This window comes from Coregonus clupeaformis, chromosome 25 (genome assembly GCF_020615455.1).
Source record: "Coregonus clupeaformis isolate EN_2021a chromosome 25, ASM2061545v1, whole genome shotgun sequence".
Lineage (NCBI taxonomy): Eukaryota > Metazoa > Chordata > Actinopteri > Salmoniformes > Salmonidae > Coregonus > Coregonus clupeaformis.
In genome coordinates, this window is record NC_059216.1 from 14,886,498 (window position 1) to 14,910,488 (window position 23,991).

A 23,991-nucleotide genomic window follows, 5' to 3' on the forward strand; every position below is an offset into this window, starting at 1 on the left:
CTCCCTCCTATCTGAGCTACTCTCACCTCCCTCCTATCTGAGCTATTTCTCCACCCTCCCTCCTATCTGAGCTATTCTCCACCCTCCCTCCTATCTGAGCTATTCTCCACCCTCCCTCCTATCTGAGCTATTCTCCTCCCTCCCTCCTATCTGAGCTATTCTCCACCCTCCCTCCTATCTGAGCTATTCTCCACTCCCTCCCTCCTATCTGAGCTACTCTCCACCCTCCCTCCCTCTATCTGAGCTACTCTCACCCTCCCTCCTATCTGAGCTACTTCTCCACCCTCCTCCCTCCTATCTGAACTATTCTCCACCCCCCCTCCCTCCTATCTGAGCTATTCTCCACCCTCCCTCCCTCCTATCTGAGCTATTCTCCACCTCCCTCCCTCCTATCTGAGCTACTCTCCACCCTCCCTCCCTCCTATCTGAGCTACTCTCCCACCCTCCTCCTATCTGAGCTATTCTCACCCTCCTCTATCTGAGCTACTCTCACCTCCCTCCTATCTGAGCTATTCTCCACCCTCCTCCTCCTATCTGAGCTATTCTCCACCCTCCCTCCTATCTGAGGCTATTCTCCCACCCTCCCTCCTATCTGAGCTATTCTCCTCCCTCCCTCCTATCTGAGCTATTCTCCACCCCTCCCTCCTATCTGAGCTATTCTCCACCCTCCCTCCCTCCTATCTGAGCTACTCTCCACCCTCCCTCCCTCCTATCTGAGCTACTCTCCACCCTCCCTCCCTCCTATCTGAGCTATTCTCCACCCTCCCTCCCTCCTATCTGAGCTACTCTCACCCTCCTCCTATCTGAGCTATTCTCCACCTCCCTCCTATCTGAGCTACTCTCCACCCTCCCTCCTATCTGAGCTATTCTCCACCTCCCTCCTATCTGGCTATTCTCCACCTCCTCCCTCCTATCTGAGCTATTCTCCACCCTCCTCCCTCCTATCTGAGCTATTCCTCCACCCTCCTCCTCCTATCTGAGCTATTCTCCACCCCTCCCTCTCCTATCTGAGCTACTCTCCACCCTCCCTCCTATCTGAGTCTATTCTCCACCCTCCTCCTATCTGAGCTATTCTCCACCCTCCCTCCTTCTATCTGAGCTATTCTCCACCTCCCCTCCTATCTGAGCTACTCCTCCACCCTCCTCCTCCTATCTGAGCTATTCTCACCCTCCCTCCCTCCTATCTGAGCTATTCTCCACCCTCCTCCCTCCTATCTGAGCTATTCTCCACCCTCCCTCCTATCTGAGCTATTCTCCACCCTCCCTCCTATCTGAGCTATTTCTCCACCCTCCCTCCCTCCTATCTGAGCTACTCTCCACCCTCCCTCCCTCCTATCTGAGCTACTCTCACCCCCTCCTCCTATCTGAGCTACTCCTCCTTCTGCTCACCCTCCCCCCTCCTATCTGAGCTATTCTCACCCTCCCTCCTATCTGAGTATTCTCCACCCTCCCTCCTATCTGAGCTATTCTCCACCCTCCCTCCCTCCTATCTGAGCTATTCTCCACCCTCCCTCCTATCTGAGCTACTTCTCCACCCTCCTCCTCCTATCTGAGCTATTCTCCACCCTCCTTCCTCCTATCTGAGCTATTCTCACCCTCTCCCTCCTATCTGAGCTATTCTCACCTCCTCCCTCCTATCTGAGCTACTCTCCACCCTCCCTCCTATCTGAGCTATTCTCCACCCTCCCTCCTATCTGAGCTATTCTCCACCCTCCCCTCCTATCTGAGCTATTCTCCACCCTCCTCCTATCTGAGCTCTCTCCCTCCCTCTATCTGGCACTATCTCATTTCACCCTCCCTCCTATCTGAGCTATTCTCCACCCTCCCTCCTATCTGAGCTATTCTCCACCCCTCCCTCCTATCTGAGCTACTCTCCACCCTCCCTCCTCCTATCTGAGCTACTCTCCACCCTCCCTCCCTCCTATCTGAGCTATTCTCCACCTCCCTCCCTCCTATCTGAGCTATTCTCCACCTCCCCCTCCTATCTGAGCTATTCTCCACCCTCCCTCCCTCCTATCTGAGCTATTCTCCACCCTCCCTCTCTATCTGAGCTATTCTCCACCTCCTCCCTCCTATCTGAGCTATTCTCCACCCTCCCTCCCTCCTATCTGAGCTATTCTCCACCCTCCCTCCTATCTGAGCTACTCTCCACCCTCCTCCCTCCTATCAGAGCTACTCTCACCCTCCCTCCTATCTGAGCTATCTCTCACCTCCCTCCCTCCTATCTGAGCTACTCTCCACCCTCCCTCCCTCCTATCTGAGCTATTCTCCACCCTCCCTCCTATCTGAGCTTTCTCCACCTCCCTCCTCCTATCTGAGCTACTCTCCACCTCCCTCCCTCCTATCTGAGTCTTATTCCTCCACCCTCTCCTCCCTCCTATCTGAGCTATTCTCCACCCTCCCTCCTATCTGAGCTTCTCTCACCTCCCTCCCTCCTATCTGAGCTGTTCTCCACCCTCCTCCTATCTGAGCTATTCTCTCACCCTCCCTCCCTCCTATCTGAGCTATTCTCCACCCTCCCTCCTATCTGAGCTATTCTCACCTCCTCCCTCCTATCTGAGCTACTTCTCCCACCCTCCCTCCTATCTGAGCTTGTTCTCCACCCTCCTCCTCCTATCTGAGCTACTCTCACCTCCCTCCCTCCTATCTGAGCTACTTCTCCACTCCCTCCTCCTATCTGAGCTATTCTCCACCCTCCCTCCTATCTGACTCACCCTCCCTCCTATCTGAGCTGTTCTCACCCTCCCTCCTATCTGAGCTATTCTCACCCTCCCTCCTATCTGAGGCTATTCTCCACCCTCCCTCCTATCTGAGCTATTCTCACCCTCCCTCCTATCTGAGCTATTCTCCACCCTCCCTCCTATCTGAGCTATTCTCCACCCTCCCTCCCTCCTATCTGAGCTACTCTCCACCTCCTCCTCCTATCTGAGCTACTCTCACCCCTCCCTCCTATCTGAGCTATTCTCCACCCTCCTCCTATCTGAGCTATTCTCCACCCCTCCCTCCTATCTGAGCTTTTCTCCACCCTCCCTCCTATCTGAGCTATTCTCCACCCTCCCTTCTCCATCCTCCTATCTGAGCTATTCTCCACCCTCCTCCTCCTATCTGAGCTATTCTCCACCCTCCCTCCTATCTGAGCTATTCTCCACCCCTCCCTCCTATCTGAGCTATCTCTCCACCCTCCCTCCTATCTGAGCTATTCTCACCCTCCCTCCTATCTGAGCTATTCTCCACCTCCCTCCTATCTGAGCTATTCTCCACCCTCCCTCCTATCTGAGCTACTCTCCACCCTCCCTCCCTCCTATCTGAGCTATTCTCCACCCTCCTCCCTCCTATCTGGCTATTCTCCCCTCCCTCCTATCTGAGCTATTCTCCACCCTCCCTCCTATCTGAGCTATTCTCACTCCTCCCTCCTATCTGAGCTATTCTCCACCCTCCCTCCTATCTGAGCTATTCTCCACCCTCCCTCCTATCTGAGCTATCTCTCCACCTCCCTCCTATCTGAGCTATTCTCACCCTCCTCCTATCTGAGCTATTCTCACCCTCCCTCCCTCCTATCTGAGCTATTCTCACCCTCCTCTCCTATCTGAGCTATTCTCCACTCTCCTCCTATCTGAGCTATTCTCCACCCTCCCTCCCTCCTATCTGAGCTATTCTCCACCCTCCCTCCTCCTATCTGAGCTATTCTCCACCCTCCCTCCCTCCTATCTGAGCTATTCTCCACTCCCTCCCTCCTATCTGAGCTATTCTCCACCCCTCCCTCCTATCTGAGCTACTCTCCACCCTCCTCCCTCCTATCTGAGCTATTCTTCCCTCCCTCCCTCCTATCTGAGCTACTCTCCACCCTCCCTCCCTCCTATCTGAGCTATTCTCCACCCTCCCTCCTATCTGAGCTATTCTCACCACTCCTCCTCCTATCTGAGCTATTCTCACTCCCCTCCTATCTGAGCTATTCTCCACCCTCCTCCCTCCTATCTGAGCTATTCTCCACCCTCCCTCCTATCTGAGCTATTCTCCACCCTCCCTCCTATCTGAGCTAGTCTCACCCTCCCTCCTATCTGAGCCTACTCTCCACCCTCCCTCCCTCCTATCTGAGCTACTCTCCACCCTCCCTCCCTCCTATCTGAGCTATTCTCACCTCCCTCCCTCCTATCTGAGCTATTCTCCACCCTCCCTCCTATCTGAGCTATTCTACTCTCTCCCTCCCTCCTCCTATCTGAGCTATTCTCACCCTCCCTCCTATCTGAGCTATTCTCCACCTCCTCCCTCCTATCTGAGCTATTCTCCACCCTCCCTCCTATCTGAGCTATTCTCCACTCCTCCCTCCTATCTGAGCTATTCTCCACCTCCCTCCTATCTGAGCTACTCTCCACCCTCCTCCCTCCTATCTGAGCTATTCTCCACCTCCTCCCTCCTATCTGAGCTATTCTCCTCCCTCCCTCCTATCTGAGCTTTCTCACCTCCCTCCTATCTGAGCTACTCTCCACCCTCCCTCCCTCCTATCTGAGGCTATTCTCCACCCTCCCTCCTATCTGAGCTATTCTCACCCTCCCTCTATCGACCCTCCTCCCTCCCTCCTATCTCGAGCTATTCTCTCACCCTCCCTCCTATCTGAGCTATTCTCACCCTCCTCCTATCTGAGCTATTCTCTCCACCTCCCTCCCTCCTATCTGGTATTCTCACCTCCCTCCTATCTGAGCTATTCTCCACCCTCCCTCCCTCCTATCTGAGCTATTCTCACCCTCCCTCCTTCAGCTCCTCACCTTCCCTCCTATCTGAGCTATTCTCCACCCTCCCTCCTATCTGAGCTACTCTCACCCCTCCCTCCTATCTGAGCTATTCTCACCCCCTCCCTCCTATCTGAGCTACTCTCCACCCTCCCTCCTATCTGGGCTACTCTCCACCCTCCCTCCCTCCTATCTGAGCTTTTCTCTCACCCTCCCTCCTATCTGAGCTATTCTCCACCCTCCCTCCCTCCTATCTGAGCTACTCTCCACCCTCCCTCCCTCCTATCTGAGCTACTCTCCACCCTCCCTCCCTCCTATCTGAGCTATTCTCCACCCTCCTCCCTCCTATCTGAGCTTTCTCCACCCTCCCTCCCTCCTATCTGAGCTATTCTCCACCCTCCCTCCTATCTGGGCTACTCTCCACCCTCCCCTCCTATCTGAGCTATTCTCACCCTCCCTCCTATCTGTCTCTCCACCCTCCCTCCTATCTGAGCTATTCTCCACCCTCCCTCCTATCTGAGCTATTCTCCACCCTCCCCTCCTATCTGAGCTACTCTCCACCTCTCCTCCTATCTGAGCTATTCTCCACCCTCCCTCCTATCTGAGCTATTCTCCACCCTCCCTCCCTCTATCTGAGCTATTCTCCACCCCTCCCTCCTATCTGAGCTATTCTCCACCCTCCCTCCCTCCTATCTGAGCTACTCTCCACCCCCTCCCTCCTATCTGAGCTACTCTCCACCCTCCCTCCTATCTGAGCTATTCTCCACCCTCCCTCCCTCCTATCTGAGCTACTCTCCACCCTCCCTCCTATCTGAGCTATTCTCCACCCTCCCTCCTATCTGAGGCTATTCTCCACCCTCCCTCCTATCTGAGCTATTCTCCACCCTCCCTCCTATCTGAGCTACTCTCCACCTCCCTCCCTCCTATCTGAGCTACTCTCCACCCTCCCTCCCCCTATCTGAGCTATTCTCCACCCTCCCTCCTATCTGAGCTATTCTCCACCCTCCCTCCCTCCTATAGGCTACTCTCCACCCCTCCTATCTGAGCTATTCTCCACCCTCCCTCCTCCTATCTGAGCTACTCTCACCCTCCTCCCTCCTATCTGAGCTATTCTCCACCCTCCCTCCCTCCTATCTGAGCTATTCTCCACCCTCCCTCCTATCTGAGCTACTCTCACCTCCCTCCCTCCTATCTGAGCTGCTCTCACCCTCCCTCCTATCTGAGCTATTCTCCACCCTCCCTCCTATCTGAGCTATTCTCCACCCCTCCCTCCTATCTGAGCTATTCTCCACCCTCCTCCCTCCTATCTGAGCTACTCTCCACCCTCCCTCCCTCCTATCTGAGCTATTCTCCACCCTCCCTCCTATCTGAGCTACTCTCCACCCTCCCTCCCTCCTATCTGAGCTATTCTCCACCCTCCCTCCTATCTGAGCTATTCTCCACCCTCCCTCCCTCCTATCTGAGCTATTCTCCACCCTCCCTCCTATCTGAGCTATTCTCCACCCTCCCTCCTATCTGAGCTACTCTCCACCCTCCCTCCCTCCTATCTGAGCTATTCTCCACCCTCCCTCCTATCTGAGCTATTCTCCACCCTCCCTCCCTCTATCTGAGCTATTCTCCACCCTCCCTCCTCCTATCTGAGCTATTCTTCACTCCCTCCCTCCTATCTGAGCTATTCTCCACCCTCCCTCCTATCTGAGCTACTCTCCACCCTCCCTCCTATCTGAGCTATTCTCCACCCTCCCTCCCTCCTATCTGAGCTATTCTCCACCCTCCTCCCTCCTATCTGAGCTACTCTCCCCCCTCCTCCCTCCTATCTGAGCTACTCTCCACCCTCCCTCCTATCTGAGCTATTCTCCACCCTCCCTCCCTCCTATCTGAGCTACTCTCCACCCTCCCTCCCTCCTATCTGAGCTACTCTCCACCCTCCCTCCCTCCTATCTGAGCTATTCTCCACCCTCCCTCCTATCTGAGCTATTCTCCACCCTCCCCCTCCTATCTGAGCTATTCTCCACCCTCCCTCCCTCCTATCTGAGCTACTCTCCACCCTCCCTCCCTCCTATCTGAGCTATTCTCCACCCTCCCTCCCTCCTATCTGAGCTATTCTCCACCCTCCCTCCCTCCTATCTGAGCTATTCTCCACCCTCCCTCCTCCTATCTGAGCTATTCTCACCTCCCTCCCTCCTATCTGAGCTATTCTCCACCCCCTCCCTCCTATCTGAGCTACTCTCCACCCTCCCTCCTATCTGAGCTATTCTCCACCTCCTCCCTCCTATCTGAGCTATTCTCCACCCTCCCTCCCTCCTATCTGAGCTATTCTCCACCCTCCCTCCTATCTGAGCTACTCTCCACCCTCCCTCCCTCTATCTGAGCTACTCTCCACCCTCCCTCCTATCTGAGCTATTCTCCACCCTCCCTCCCTCCTATCTGAGCTACTCTCCACCCTCCCTCCCTCCTATCTGAGCTACTCTCCACCCTCCCTCCTATCTGAGCTATTCTCCACCCTCCCTCCTATCTGAGCTACTCTCCACCCTCCCTCCTATCTGAGCTATTCTCCACCCTCCTCCCTCCTATCTGAGCTTATTCACCCTCCCTCCTATCTGAGCTATTCTCCACCCTCCCCTCCTATCTGAGCTACTCTCCACCCTCCTCCCTCCTATCTGAGCTATTCTCCACCCTCCCTCCTATCTGAGCTATTCTCCACCCTCCCTCCTATCTGAGCTATTCTCCACCCTCCCTCCCTCCTATCTGAGCTATTCTCCACCCTCCCTCCTATCTGAGCTACTCTCCACCCTCCCTCCTATCTGAGCTACTCTCCACCCTCCCTCCCTCCTATCTGAGCTACTCTCCACCCTCCCTCCCTCCTATCTGAGCTACTCTCCACCCTCCTCCTATCTGAGCTATTCTCCACCCTCCTCCTCCTATCTGAGCTACTCTCCACCCTCCTCTCCTATCTGAGCTATTTCTCCACCCTCCCTATCCCTCCCTCCTATCTGAGCTATTCTCACCTCCCTCCCTCCTATCTGAGCTATTCTCCACCCCTCCCTCCTATCTGAGCTATTCTCCACCCTCCCTCCCTCCTATCTGAGCTATTCTCCACCCTCCCTCCTCCTATCTGAGCTTTTCTCACCCTCCCTCCCTCCTATCTGAGCTATTCTCCACCTCCCTCCTATCTGAGCTACTCTCACCCTCCCTCCTATCTGAGCTATTCTCCACCCTCCTCCCTCCTATCTGAGCTACTCTCCACCCTCCCTCCTATCTGAGCTATTCTCCACCCTCCCTCCTATCTGAGCTATTCTCCACCCTCCCTCCTATCTGAGCTATTCTCCACCCTCCCTCCTATCTGAGCTATTCTCCACCCTCCCTCCCTCCTATCTGAGCTATTCTCACCCTCCTCCTCCTATCTGAGCTACTCCACCCTCCTCCCTCCTATCTGAGCTATTCTCCACCCTCCCTCCCTCCTATCTGAGCTATTCTCCACCCTCCCTCCTCCTATCTGAGCTATTCTCCACCCTCCTCCTATCTGAGCTATTCTCCACCCTCCCTCCCTCCTATCTGAGCTATTCTCCACCCTCCCTCCTATCTGAGTTATTCTCCACCCTCCCTCCCTCCTATCTGAGCTATTCTCCTCCCTCCCTCCTATCTGAGATATTCTCCACCCTCCCTCCTATCTGAGCTATTCTCCACCCTCCCTCCTATCTGAGCTATTCTCCACCCTCCCTCCCTCCTATCTGAGCTACTCTCCACCCTCCCTCCCTCCTATCTGAGCTATTCTCCACCCTCCCTCCCTCCTATCTGAGCTATTCTCCACCCTCCCTCCCTCCTATCTGAGCTATTCTCCACCCTCCCTCCCTCCTATCTGAGCTATTCTCCACCCTCCCTCCCTCCTATCTTTCTATTCTCCACCCTCCCTCCTATCTGAGCTACTCTCCACCCTCCCTCCCTCCTATCTGAGCTATTCTCCACCCTCCCTCCTATCGGAGCTATTCTCCACCCTCCCTCCTATCTGAGCTATTCTCCACCCTCCCTCCTATCTGAGCTATTCTCCACCCTCCCTCCCTCCTATCTGAGCTATTCTCCACCCTCCCTCCCTCCTATCTGAGCTATTCTCCACCCTCCCTCCTATCTGAGCTATTCTCCACCCTCCCTCCCTCCTATCTGAGCTATTCTCCACCCTCCCTCCTATCTGAGATATTCTCCACCCTCCCTCCTATCTGAGCTATTCTCCACCCTCCCTCCTATCTGAGCTATTCTCCTCCCTCCCTCCTATCTGAGCTATTCTCCACCCTCCCTCCCTCCTATCTGAGCTACTCTCCACCCTATTCTCCAATCTGAGCTACTCTCCACCTGCCTGCCCTGCAGGTTAGCTGCTCTGGGGAGGAGGAGAGATGTCACACAGGTGAAACGCTAGGCTGCTGCTGCCTGGCTGACTTTAGCCTCTATCTGGGGATGCGTCCCAATTGGCACCCTATACCCTATATAGAGCCCTATGGGCCCTGGTCAACAGTAGTGTACTATATAGGGACTAGGGTGCCATTTGGGATTCAATAGGCTCTATCTGTCTCTCTGCTGCCGGGCTCTGCCTAATACATCTCTATAAAAGAGGGGAGTCAATGGGGAGTCATGGGGGAGTCAGGGGGGAGTCAGGGGGGAGTCGGGGGAGACAGGGGAGTCAGGGAGGAGTCAGGGGGGAGTCAGGAGGAGTCAGGGGAGAGTCAGGAGGAGTCGGGGGGAGTGGGGGAGTCGGGGAGTCGGGAGGAGTCAGGGAGGAGTCGGGGGGAGTCAGGAGGAGTCAGGGGGAGTCAGGGGGAGTCGGGGAGACAGGAGGAGTCGGGAGGTCGGGGGGAGTCAGGAGGAGTCAGGGGGAGTCAGGAGGGAGTCAGGAGGAGTCAGGGGGGAGTCAGGAGGAGTCAGGGGGGAGTCGGGAGGGTCGGGGGAGTCGGGGGAGTCAGGGGGAGTCAGGGGAGTCGGGGAGTCGGGGAGACAGGAGGAGTCAGGGGGAGTCGGGAGGAGTCGGGGGAGTCTGGAGGAGTCGGGGGGAGTCGGGAGGAGTCGGGGGAGTCAGGGAGGAGTCAGGGGGAGTCAGGGGAGTCGGGGGAGTCGGGTGGGAAGTCAATGGGGGAAGTCAATGGGGAATCAGGGGGGAGTCGGGAGGAGTCAGGACAGCAGAGGCTATGTTCTGGGCTATTGCTCCTCTGGATCGGGGGGTGTAGGGTTTGTTTGTGTGTCTGTTTATGTGTGGACACGGGAAGAGAGAGAGAGAGAGAGAGAGAGAGAGAGAGAGAGGAGAGAGGGAGAGAGAGAGAGGAAGAGAGAGAGAGAGAGGAAGAGAGAGAGAGAGAGAGAGGGAGAGAGAGAGAGAGGAAGAGAGAGAGAGAGAGAGAGGAAGAGAGAGAGAGAGAGAGAGGGAGAGAGAGAGAGAGAGAGAGAGAATGACTCCCCTAAACTCTCCTGAGGTCATGTGGCGTGCACCAGAGGGAGGGAGGGGGAGAGAGAGGGAGTATACTGAAATGTTTTTGACAGAAGGTGTTGTTTATGCCAGAGCTTAGTGATTCTCCACAGAGACAGAGAGACAAGGCTCAGAACAACATCATGATGGAGAAATCCTTTAGGACAGCTCTGTGTTGTATTGTGAAGGAAAAGACTGTGGTAGTATAGAAATACACTTCACACGTCACGTATTACGTTATTGGGATTCGCAAATCCACAGCCATAACCAGTTGGGTCATGCTGTATCACTGTATTGGACTGGGGGTAAGGTAGTTGACAGAGGAACAGAACACCAGAACACTTGTCTTTTCACATTAATGTGAACTCCATCTCCATCCTCTCACAGAACCTCTTACTCTTCAGTCGTGGTCAAAAGTTTTGAGAATGACACAAATATTAATTTTCACAAAGTCTGCTGCCTCAGTTTTTATGATGGCAATTTGCATATACTCCAGAATGTCATGAAGAGTGTTCAGATGAATTGCAATTAATTGCAAAGTCCCCCAAAAACATTTCCACTGCATTTCAGCCCTGCCACAAAAGGACCAGCTGACATCATGTCAGTGATTCTCTCGTTAACACAGGTGAGAGTGTTGACGAGGACAAGGCTGGAGATCACTCTGTCATGCTGATTGAGTTAGAATAACAGACTGGAAGCTTTAAAAGGAAGGTGGTGCTTGAAATCATTGTTCTTCCTCTGTTAACCATGGTTACATGCAAGGAAACACGTGCCGTCATCATTGCTTTGCACAAAAAGGGCTTCACAGGCAAGGATATTGCTGCTAGTAAGATAGCACCTAAATCAACCATTTATCAGATCATCAAGAACTTCAAGGAGAGAGGTTCAATTGTTGTGAAGAAGGCTTCAGGGCGTCCAGCAAGCGACAGGACCGTCTCCTAAAGTTGATTCAGCTGCGGGATCGGGGCACCACCAGTGCAGAGCTTGCTCAGGAATGGCAGCAGGCAGGTGTGATTGCATCTGCACGCACAGTGAGGTGAAGACTTTTGGAGGATGGCCTGGTGTCAAGAAGGGCAGCGAGGAAGCAAGCCACTTCTCTCCAGGAAAAACATCAGGGACAGACTGATATTCTGCAAAAGGTACAGGGATTGGACTGCTGAGGACTGGGGTAAAGTCATTTTCTCTGATGAATCCCCTTTCCGATTGTTTGGGGCATCCGGAAAAAAGCTTGTCCGGAGAAGACAAGGTGAGCGCTACCATCAGTCCTGTGTCATGCCAACAGTAAAGCATCCTGAGACCATTCATGTGTGGGGTTGCTTCTCAGCCAAGGGAGTGGGCTCACTCACAATTTTGCCTAAGAACACAGCCATGAATAAAGAATGGTACAAACACATCCTCCGAGACCAACTTCTTGGTGACAAACAATGCCTTTTCCAGCATGGTGGAGCACCTTGCCATAAGGCAAAAGTGATAACTAAGTGGCTCGGGGAACAAAACATCGACATTTTGGGTCCATGGCCAGGAAACTCCCCAGACCTTAATCCCATTGAGAACTTGTGGTCAATCCTCAAGAGGCGGGTGGACAAACAAAACCCCACAAATTCTGACAAACTCCAAGCATTGATTATGCAAGAATGGGCTGCCATCAGTCAGGATGTGGCCCAGAAGTTAATTGACAGCATGCCAGGGCGGATTGCAGAGGTCTTGGAAAAGAAGGGTCAACACTGCAAATATTGACTCTTTGCATAAACTTAATGTAATTGTCAATAAAAACCTTTGACACTTATGGAATGCTTGTAATTATACTTCAGTATACCATAGTAAAACATCTGACAAAAATATCTAAAAACACTGAAGCAGCAAACTTTGTGAAGGCCAATACTTGTGTCATTCTCAACTTTTGACCACGACTGTACATACACTCAGTACTCAGTTTTTAGTTTAGCTTTTAATTTGGAAAATACAAATTAAATATTATTATTAAATGTTATTTTATTTGGGTTCCTATTTATTGAAATATTGGGACGAGTTAAAACACTATGTTTTGTTGGCAGGAAAGTCAACAATTCTAATAGGTAAGTAATATGTAATACTATGTTAATTTCATAATAATTTTTTTCATTGATCCACAGCAGTGTTCATTAACATTCAACAATAACTATGACGGAAAATAGTTGTCAACAAACAATTTTTCCTGAGTAAAATTATGACGATAACGAGACGAGATGCCCTGGAGAGAAAAAAAATGTTCGACGCAAATGTGGAGACAAGAATTCCACGTGAGACTAATGCATGCAATCCTCTTATTGGCAGAATTGACATCTCTCAGTTGCGCGGTCTGATTGAGCTGATCTGCCCAGCTCTCCCAGATAGCTCCCAGGCAGTCTCTTCAGTCACTCGTCAATCTTCTGAACTGATGTGAAACCAGGAGTGGAGACACTGGTCCTCACCGACCATTGGAACCTGGAGTACATACGGACAGTGAGGAGGCTGAATCCGCACCAAGCAAGGTCGACCCTTTTCTTCACAAGGTTCGACTTCACGCTGACCTATCGCCCCAGGTTAAAAGAACACCAAGGCCGATGCTCTGTCCCGCCTTTACGATTCGGGAGAGGGTCCTGTTCAGAATGCACCTATAATCCCATCCTCCCGAGTCGTAGCTCCTGTGGTCTGGGACGTAGATGTGGACATTCGCCAGGCTCTGGAGAGGGAGCCCGCACCCACTAACTGTCCTCCCGAGCGCATCTACGTTCCCATGGGGATAAGGGATCGGCTGCTGACCTGGGCACACACATCCAGGTATTACTCACACTACCCAATCCATCTTTGAGAAGTACTGGTGGCCCACCTTGGCACAGGACGTCACTCCTCTGACGGTTTCACCACCATTTTGGTGGTTGTGGATAGATTTTCAAAATCCTGTCGTTTAATCTGGTCTCCCTACTGCTCTCCAGGTCGTTGAGGCACTGGTCCAGCAGGTCTTCCGGCATTATGGCCTTCCGGGGCTCTGACCGTGGCCCCCAATTCACATCACGGGTATGGAGAGCCTTTATGGAGAAGCTCGGGGTCACGGTCAGCCTCACTTCCGGGTATAGGCCTCAGTCCAACGGGCAGGTGGAGAGGATGAACCAGGAGCTGGGGAGGTTCCTGAGGAGTCACTGCCAGGACCGGCAGGGGTAGTGGGTTCGATTCCTTCCATGGGCGGAGTACACCCAGAACTCGCTCCTCCACTGGGTTGACCCCCTTCCAGGGGGTCCTGCGATTGATGAATGGTTCAGGCGCGCAGAAGAAGTGTGGAGCGATGCTCACGTGAGACTCCATCGCGCCGCCCACCGTCAAAAGGAGCAGGCAGAGACCCCTGTGTACCACCCTGGGGATCGTGTCTGGCTTTCTACCACGAACCTCCCACTCCGCCTGCCCTGCCAGAAGCTGAGCCCCCGGTTTATGGGACCGTTCAAGGTTCTCCGGAGGGTCAACGAGGTGACGTATAGTTTACAGCTTCCCATTGACTACCGTATCTCACCTTCTTTTCATGTCTCCCTTCTCATGCCGGTGGTTCCTGGTCCCCTGGCTGATACTGTCCCCCACGACACCCCTCCATCCCCCCTGGACATCGAGGGGGGCCCGGCCTATGCCGTCAGATCTCTACTGGACTCCCGACGGCTTGGCTCTCTCATCCCTTCCAGGCTTCTGGCAGGGAGGGTGGACAATGAGCCTGTCATAGCGGATGTAAGCAATGTCCCCACGCGCTCTGGCAGCTTTCTGGAATAAGTTATTTCCTCTTCTGGTGCACAGCTTCAGGATAGTCCTCGTTGAGGAAGATATACGTTCCTCTCAAGTTCTTAGCTCTTTCCAGAACAGCTACCTTGTCCTTGAACCACTATCGGCCTGGGCCTGTCACCTGGGCCGGTGGGTTTTCCAGTCCTGTGGGCGCACTCCACCTGAACCTTCCTGTGGTCCATCTTCAATTTCTCAGAGATCATTTCCCTCACTTTGTCCTCAGACTCCGTCCAGGTCTCAGGTGGAGAGTCTGCAATTCCGTCCACAACCATGTTGTTCCAGCTTGATTGTCCATCGAGACTGATTTATTAATTATGTCACTTGTTAAATCCACTTTAATCAGTGTGGAGGAGACAATTGAGAAGGATTGTGTGTGTGTGTGCCAATAAAGAGGCTGAATGGGCAAGACATAAAATGTAAGTGCCTTTGAACGGGGTATGGTAGTAGGTGCCAGGTGCACTGGTTGGTGTCAAGAACTGTAACGCTGCTGGGTTTTTCATGTTCAACAGTTTCCCGTGTATCAAGAATGGTCCACCACCTAAAGGACATCCAGCCAACTTGACACAACTGTGGGAAGCAATGAAGTAAACATGGCCATCATAGAGCTGTCTATACAGAGTACTACTGGAAACAAACATATACACAACTGGTTGTTGGACATTCACCACTATCTACAGACTGTCTGTCTGTCAGAGACATGCAGGACGATTATTCACCTCCGCTAGATAAACAGAGAGAGAGCACTGAAGGGTGGAACTAATGTGATTGACAAGGCAAATTATTTCTCATAATTTATTTTAACTGTGTTTCTTTGAACTGTCTGTCTGTGCTCTGTGTAAGGGGTGTTTTACTCTGCTCTGCTCTGTGTTTAACTGACCTGTTCCTGACCCCTGCTGTTACACTGACCTGTTCCTGACCTGTTCCTGACCTGTTCCTGACCCCTGCTTTAATACTGACCTGTTCCTGACCTGTTCCTGACCTGTTCCTGACCCCTGCTGTTACACTGACCTGTTCCTGACCTGTTCCTGACCCCTACTGTTACACTGACCTGTTCCTGACCTGTTCCTGACCTGTTCCTGACCTGTTCCTGACCTGTTCCTGACCCCTGCTTTAATACTGACCTGTTCCTGACCCCTGCTTTTATACTGACCTGTTCCTGACCTGTTCCTGACCCCTGCTCTTATACTGTAATCTAAAAGATGACATATCATCAACTAGTCCTAACCCTAACCCCTGACCCTAACCCTAACCCCTGACCTCTAATCATAACCCCTGACCTCTAATCATAACCCCTGACCTCTAACCCTAACCCCTGACCTCTAACCCTAACCCCTGACCTCTAACCCTAACCCCTGACCTCTAATCATAACCCCTGACCTCTAATCATAACCCCTGACCTCTAACCCTAACCCCTGACCTCTAACCCTAACCCCTGACCTCTAATCATAACCCCTGACCTCTAATCATAACCCCTGACCTCTGACCTCTAACCCCTGACCTCTAACCCTAACCCCTGACCTCTAACCCTAACCCCTGACCTCTGACCTCTAACCCTAACCCCTGACCTCTAACCCTAACCCCTGACCTCTAACCCTAACCCCTGACCTCTAACCCCTACTGTTTCTCTTTTCCCCAGGGCTCCCCCTCTCTGTGTCTGCAGGGAGGGACAGAGACTGTCTACAGGCTGGTGACACCTGCTCCAGTGATGATGCGTGCAGCCCTCGTCTGCGGACGCTGAGACAGTGTGTGGCGGGGGACGGCAGTGTGAAGCTGGGACCTGGGGCCAGGAACCAGTGTGAGAATGCAGTCACGGCACTGCTCTCCTCCCCGCTCCACGGCTGCCAGTGTAAACGAGGCATGAAGAGAGAGAAGAACTGCCTCAGTATCTATTGGAGCCTGCACCAGTCTGTCCTGCATGGTGAGACTATAACACCCAGCCCTAATCTATAGCACCAGTCTGTCCTGCATGGTGAGACTATAACACCCAGCCCTAATCTATAGTACCAGTCTGTCCTGCATGGTGAGACTATAACACCCAGCCCTAATCTATAGTACCAGTCTGTAACCCTAACCCTAATCTATAGTACCAGTCTGTCCTGCATGGTGAGACCATAACACCCAGCCCTAATCTATAGTACCAGTCTGTCCTGCATGGTGAGACTATAACACCCAGCCCTAATCTATAGTACCAGTCTGTCCTGCATGGTGAGACTATAACACCCAGCCCTAATCTATAGCACCAGTCTGTCCTGCATGGTGAGACTATAACACCCAGCCCTAATCTATAGTACCAGTCTGTCCTGCATGGTGAGACTATAACACCCAGCCCTAATCTATAGCACCAGTCTGTCCTGCATGGTGAGACTATAACACCCAGCCCTAATCTATAGTACCAGTCTGTCCTGCATGGTGAGACTATAACACCCAGCCCTAATCTATAGTACCAGTCTGTCCTGCATGGTGAGACTATAACACCCAGCCCTAATCTATAGCACCAGTCTGTCCTGCATGGTGAGACTATAACACCCAGCCCTAATCTATAGTACCAGTCTGTCCTGCATGGTGAGACTATAACACCCAGCCCTAATCTATAGTACCAGTCTGTCCTGCATGGTGAGGATGGGGGGGCTAGAAGGCTAGAAGAGGGACATATAGAGGTTAGGGTTAGGGGCAGTGGATAGAGTGGGACAGAGAGAGGTTAGGGACAGTGAATAGAGAGAGGGACAGAGAGAGGTTAGGGACAGTGAATAGAGAGAGGGACAGAGAGAGGTTAGGGTTAGAGACAGGGTCATCTTTGGTCTCTTTGTTGCCTCTCTGATTAATGCCCTCCTTGCCTGGTCCATGAGTTTTGGTGGGCGTCCCTCTCTTGACAGGTTTGTTGTGGTGCCATATTCTTTCCATTTTTTTTAAATGATGGATATAATGGTGCTCCGTGGGATGTTCAAAGTTTTGGATATTTTTTTATAACCCAACCCTGATCTGTACTTCTCCACAACTTTGTCCCTGACCTGTTTGGAGAGCTCCTTGGTCTTCATGGTGCCGCTTGCTTGGTGGTGCTCCTTGCTTAGTGGTGTTGCAGACTCTGGGGCCTTTCAGAACAGGTGTAATATACTGAGATCATGTGATACTTAGATTGCACACAGGTGGACTTTATTTAACTAATTATGTGACTTCTGAAGGTAATTGGTTGCACCAGATCTTATTTAGGGGCTTCATAGCGAAGGGGGTGAATACATATGCACGCACCACTTTTCAGTTATTTATTTTTTTGAATTTTTTGAAACAAGTTATTTTTTTCATTTCACTTCACCAATTTGGACTATTTTGTGTATGTCCATTACATGAAATCCAAATAAAAATCAATTTAAATGACAGGTTGTAATGCAACAATATAGGGAAAACGCCAAGGGGGATGAATACTTTTGCAAGGTACTTTACTTCAATTACTAAACATTTATTGGGTGATTCCTGAAAACGTTCACGTGTGTCTGTCTGCAGGGCAAAGTCTGGTGGAGAGTTACCCATACGAACCAGAGGAGAGGGGCTTCGACTACGTACACCTGGCCTACATGGCTGCAGGTGAGTGTCTACCCTGAGATACCTGCCCCCTAGAGGGGGGGCTGTCTATTAAAACAACATGTATCTGGGTTTTAGAGGGGGGGCTGTCTATTAAAACAACCTGTATCTGGGTTTTAGAGGGGGGCTGTCTATTAAAACAACCTGTATCTGGGTTTTAGAGGGGGGCTGTCTATTAAAACAACCTGTATCTGGGTTTTAGAGGGGGGCTGTCTATTAAAACAATCTGTATCTGGGTTTTAGAGGGGGCTGTCTATTAAAACAACCTGTATCTGGGTTTTAGAGGGGGGCTGTCTATTAAAACAACATGTATCTGGGTTTTAGAGGGGGGCTGTCTATTAAAACAACCTGTATCTGGGTTTTAGAGGGGGGCTGTCTATTAAAACAACCTGTATCTGGGTTTTAGAGGGGGGGCTGTCTATTAAAACAACATGTATCTGGGTTTTAGAGGGGGGCTGTCTATTAAAACAACCTGTATCTGGGTTTTAGGGGGGCTGTCTATTAAAACAACCTGTATCTGGGTTTTAGAGGGGGGGCTGTCTATTAAAACAACCTGTATCTGGGTTTTAGAGGGGGGGCTGTCTATTAAAACAACCTGTATCTGGGTTTTAGAGGGGGGGCTGTCTATTAAAACAACCTGTATCTGGGTTTTAGAGGGTGGGGGCTGTCTATTAAAACAACCTGTATCTGGGTTTTAGAGGGGGCTGTCTATTAAAACAACCTGTATCTGGGTTTTAGAGGGGGCTGTCTATTAAAACAACCTGTATCTGGGTTTTAGAGGGGGGCTGTCTATTAAAACAACCTGTATCTGGGTTTTAGAGGGGGGCTGTCTATTAAAACAACCTGTATCTGGGTTTTAGAGGGGGGCTGTCTATTAAAACAACCTGTATCTGGGTTTTAGAGGGGGGCTGTCTATTAAAACAACCTGTATCTGGGTTTTAGAGGGGGCTGTCTATTAAAACAACCTGTATCTGGGTTTTAGAGGGGGCTGTCTATTAAAACAACCTGTATCTGGGTTTTAGAGGGGGGCTGTCTATTAAAACAACCTGTATCTGGGTTTTAGAGGGGGCTGTCTATTAAAACAACCTGTATCTGGGTTTTAGAGGGGGGCTGTCTATTAAAACAACCTGTATCTGGGTTTTAGAGGGGGGCTGTCTATTAAAACAACCTGTATCTGGGTTTTAGAGGGGGCTGTCTATTAAAACAACCTGTATCTGGGTTTTTAGAGGGGGGCTGTCTATTAAAACAACCTGTATCTGGGTTTTAGAGGGGGGCTGTCTATTAAAACAACCTGTATCTGGGTTTTAGAGGGGGGCTGTCTATTAAAACAACCTGTATCTGGGTTTTAGAGGGGGGCTGTCTATTAAAACAACCTGTATCTGGGTTTTAGAGGGGGCTGTCTATTAAAACAACCTGTATCTGGGTTTTAGAGGGGGGCTGTCTATTAAAACAACCTGTATCTGGGTTTTAGAGGGGGGCTGTCTATTAAAACAACCTGTATCTGGGTTTTAGAGGGGGGCTGTCTATTAAAACAACCTGTATCTGGGTTTTAGAGGGGGGCTGTCTATTAAAACAACCTGTATCTGGGTTTTAGAGGGGGGGCTGTCTATTAAAACAACCTGTATCTGGGTTTTAGAGGGGGGCTGTCTATTAAAACAACCTGTATCTGGGTTTTAGAGGGGGGGCTGTCTATTAAAACAACCTGTATCTGGGTTTTAGAGGGGGGCTGTCTATTAAAACAACCTGTATCTGGGTTTTAGAGGGGGGCTGTCTATTAAAACAACCTGTATCTGGGTTTTAGAGGGGGCTGTCTATTAAAACAACCTGTATCTGGGTTTTAGAGGGGGGGCTGTCTATTAAAACAACCTGTATCTGGGTTTTAGAGGGGGGGCTGTCTATTAAAACAACATGTATCTGGGTTTTAGAGGGGGGCTGTCTATTAAAACAACTGTATCTGGGTTTTAGAGGGGGGCTGTCTATTAAAACAACCTGTATCTGGGTTTTAGATGGGGGGCTGTCTATTAAAACAACCTGTATCTGGGTTTTAGAGGGGGGCTGTCTATTAAAACAACCTGTATCTGGGTTTTAGAGGGGGGCTGTCTATTAAAACAACCTGTATCTGGGTTTTTAGAGGGGGGCTGTCTATTAAAACAACCTGTATCTGGGTTTTTAGAGGGGGGGCTGTCTATTAAAACAACCTGTATCTGGGTTTTAGAGGGGGGCTGTCTATTAAAACAACCTGTATCTGGGTTTTAGAGGGGGGGCTGTCTATTAAAACAACCTGTATCTGGGTGAGGGGGCTGTCTATTAAAACAACATGTATCTGGGTTTTAGAGGGGGGCTGTCTATTAAAAACAACCTGTATCTGGGTTTTAGAGGGGGGCTGTCTATTAAAACAACCTGTATCTGGGTTTTAGAGGGGGGGGGGCTGTCTATTAAAACAACATGTATCTGGGTTTTAGAGGGGGGGCTGTCTATTAAAACAACATGTATCTGGGTTTTAGAGGGGGGGCTGTCTATTAAAACAACCTGTATCTGGGTTTTAGAGGGGGCTGTCTATTAAAACAACATGTATCTGGGTTTTAGAGGGGGGGCTGTCTATTAAAACAACCTGTATCTGGGTTTTAGAGGGGGGGCTGTCTATTAAAACAACCTGTATCTGGGTTTTAGAGGGGGGGTCTGTCTATTAAAACAACATGTATCTGGGTTTTAGAGGGGGGGGCTGTCTATTAAAACAACCTGTATCTGGGTTTTAGAGGGGGCTGTCTATTAAAACAACCTGTATCTGGGTTTTAGAGGGGGGCTGTCTATTAAAACAACCTGTATCTGGGTTTTAGAGGGGGGCTGTCTATTAAAACAACCTGTATCTGGGTTTTAGAGGGGGCTGTCTATTAAAACAACCTGTATCTGGGTTTTAGAGGGGGGGCTGTCTATTAAAACAACCTGTATCTGGGTTTTAGAGGGGGGCTGTCTATTAAAACAACCTGTATCTGGGTTTTAGAGGGGGGGCTGTCTATTAAAACAACCTGTATCTGGGTTTTAGAGGGGGGCTGTCTATTAAAACAACCTGTATCTGGGTTTTAGAGGGGGGCTGTCTATTAAAACAACCTGTATCTGGGTTTTAGAGGGGGGCTGTCTATTAAAACAACCTGTATCTGGGTTTTAGAGGGGGGCTGTCTATTAAAACAACCTGTATCTGGGTTTTAGAGGGGGGCTGTCTATTAAAACAACCTGTATCTGGGTTTTAGAGGGGGGCTGTCTATTAAAACAACCTGTATCTGGGTTTTAGAGGGGGGCTGTCTATTAAAACAACCTGTATCTGGGTTTTAGAGGGGGGGCTGTCTATTAAAACAACCTGTATCTGGGTTTTAGAGGGGGGGCTGTCTATTAAAACAACCTGTATCTGGGTTTTAGAGGGGGGGCTGTCTATTAAAACAACATGTATCTGGGTTTTAGAGGGGGGCTGTCTATTAAAACAACCTGTATCTGGGTTTTAGAGGGGGGGGCTGTCTATTAAAACAACCTGTATCTGGGTTTTAGAGGGGGGGCTGTCTATTAAAACAACATGTATCTGGGTTTTAGAGGGGGGGGCTGTCTATTAAAACAACATGTATCTGGGTTTTAGAGGGGGCTGTCTATTAAAACAACATGTATCTGGGTTTTAGAGGGGGGCTGTCTATTAAAACAACCTGTATCTGGGTTTTAGAGGGGGGCTGTCTATTAAAACAACCTGTATCTGGGTTTTAGAGGGGGGGCTGTCTATTAAAACAACCTGTATCTGGGTTTTAGAGGGGGGCTGTCTATTAAAACAACCTGTATCTGGGTTTTAGAGGGGGGCTGTCTATTAAAACAACCTGTATCTGGGTTTTAGAGGGGGGCTGTCTATTAAAACAACCTGTATCTGGGTTTTAGAGGGGGCTGTCTATTAAAACAACCTGTATCTGGGTTTTAGAGGGGGCTGTCTATTAAAACAACCTGTATCTGGGTTTTAGAGGGGGGGTCTGTCTATTAAAACAACATGTATCTGGGTTTTAGAGGGGGGGGCTGTCTATTAAAACAACCTGTATCTGGGTTTTAGAGGGGGGCTGTCTATTAAAACAACCTGTATCTGGGTTTTAGAGGGGGCTGTCTATTAAAACAACCTGTATCTGGGTTTTAGAGGGGGGGCTGTCTATTAAAACAACCTGTATCTGGGTTTTAGAGGGGGGCTGTCTATTAAAACAACATGTATCTGGGTTTTAGAGGGGGGCTGTCTATTAAAACAACCTGTATCTGGGTTTTAGAGGGGGGGGCTGTCTATTAAAACAACCTGTATCTGGGTTTTAGAGGGGGGCTGTCTATTAAAACAACATGTATCTGGGTTTTAGAGGGGGGCTGTCTATTAAAACAACCTGTATCTGGGTTTTAGAGGGGGCTGTCTATTAAAACAACCTGTATCTGGGTTTTAGAGGGGGGCTGTCTATTAAAACAACCTGTATCTGGGTTTTAGAGGGGGGCTGTCTATTAAAACAACCTGTATCTAGGTGTTGGGGGCTGTCTATTAAAACAACCTGTATCTGGGTTTTAGAGGGGGGGCTGTCTATTAAAACAACCTGTATCTGGGTTTTAGAGGGGGGGGGCTGTCTATTAAAACAACCTGTATCTGGGTTTTAGAGGGGGGCTGTCTATTAAAACAACCTGTATCTGGGTTTTAGAGGGGGTCTGTCTATTAAAACAACATGTATCTGGGTTTTAGAGGGGGGGCTGTCTATTAAAACAACCTGTATCTGGGTTTTAGAAGGGGGGGGGCTGTCTATTAAATCATCATGTATCTGGGTTTTAGAGGGGGGCTGTCTATTAAAACAACCTGTATCTGGGTTTTAGAGGGGGCTGTCTATTAAAACAACATGTATCTGGGTTTTAGAGGGGGCTGTCTATTAAAACAACCTGTATCTGGGTTTTAGAGGGGGGCTGTCTATTAAAACAACCTGTATCTGGGTTTTAGAGGGGGGGCTGTCTATCAAAACAACCTGTATCTGGGTTTTAGAGGGGGGGCTGTCTATTAAAACAACATGTATCTGGGTTTTAGAGGGGGGGCTGTCTATTAAAACAACCTGTATCTGGGTTTTAGAGGGGGCTGTCTATTAAAACAACCTGTATCTGGGTTTTAGAGGGGGCTGTCTATCAAAACAACCTGTATCTGGGTTTTTAGAGGGGGGCTGTCTATTAAAACAACCTGTATCTGGGTTTTAGAGGGGGGCTGTCTATCAAAACAACCTGTATCTGGGTTTTAGAGGGGGGCTGTCTATTAAAACAACCTGTATCTGGGTTTTAGAGGGGGGGCTGTCTATTAAAACAACCTGTATCTGGGTTTTAGAGGGGGGCTGTCTATTAAAACAACCTGTATCTGGGTTTTAGAGGGGGCTGTCTATTAAAACAACCTGTATCTGGGTTTTAGAGGGGGGGCTGTCTATCAAAACAACATGTATCTGGGTTTTAGAGGGGGGGCTGTCTATTAAAACAACATGTATCTGGGTTTTAGAGGGGGGGGCTGTCTATTAAAACAACCTGTATCTGGGTTTTAGAGGGGGGGGCTGTCTATTAAAACAACCTGTATCTGGGTTTTAGAGGGGGGGCTGTCTATTAAAACAACCTGTATCTGGGTTTTAGAGGGGGGCTGTCTATTAAAACAACCTGTATCTGGGTTTTAGAGGGGGGGTCTGTCTATTAAAACAACATGTATCTGGGTTTTAGAGGGGGGGGCTGTCTATTAAAACTACCTGTATCTGGGTTTTAGAAGGGGGGGGGCTGTCTATTAAATCATCATGTATCTGGGTTTTAGAGGGGGGGCTGTCTATTAAAACAACCTGTATCTGGGTTTTAGAGGGGGGCTGTCTATTAAAACAACATGTATCTGGGTTTTAGAGGGGGGCTGTCTATTAAAACAACCTGTATCTGGGTTTTAGAGGGGGGCTGTCTATTAAAACAACCTGTATCTGGGTTTTAGAGGGGGGGCTGTCTATTAAAACAACCTGTATCTGGGTTTTAGAGGGGGGGCTGTCTATTAAAACAACCTGTATCTGGGTTTTAGAGGGGGGCTGTCTATTAAAACAACCTGTATCTGGGTTTTAGAGGGGGGGGCTGTCTATTAAAACAACCTGTATCTGGGTTTTAGAGGGGGGGCTGTCTATCAAAACAACATGTATCTGGGTTTTAGAGGGGGGGGCTGTCTATTAAAACAACATGTATCTGGGTTTTAGAGGGGGGGCTGTCTATTAAAACAACCTGTATCTGGGTTTTAGAGGGGGGGACTGTCTATTAAAACAACCTGTATCTGGGTTTTAGAGGGGGGGCTGTCTATTAAAACAACCTGTATCTGGGTTTTAGAGGGGGCTGTCTATTAAAACAACCTGTATCTGGGTTTTAGAGGGGGGGCTGTCTATCAAAACAACATGTATCTGGGTTTTAGAGGGGGGCTGT

General features: G+C 50.1%; 1 protein-coding gene across 1 annotated transcript in view; it reads left to right on the top strand.

Annotated features, from left to right (window-relative positions):
* The first annotated feature begins 9,350 nt into the window (after positions 1 to 9,350).
* LOC121556232 (GDNF family receptor alpha-4-like) overlaps positions 9,351 to 23,991 on the top strand; it is a 69,458-nt gene continuing 54,817 nt past the window's right edge. The window contains exons 1-4 of the mRNA XM_045207417.1: positions 9,351 to 9,831; positions 13,427 to 13,690; positions 15,593 to 15,874; positions 17,455 to 17,541. Coding sequence (XP_045063352.1) covers positions 9,351 to 9,831; positions 13,427 to 13,690; positions 15,593 to 15,874; positions 17,455 to 17,541 — 1,114 coding nt within the window. The remainder of the gene's footprint in view (positions 9,832 to 13,426; positions 13,691 to 15,592; positions 15,875 to 17,454; positions 17,542 to 23,991) is intronic.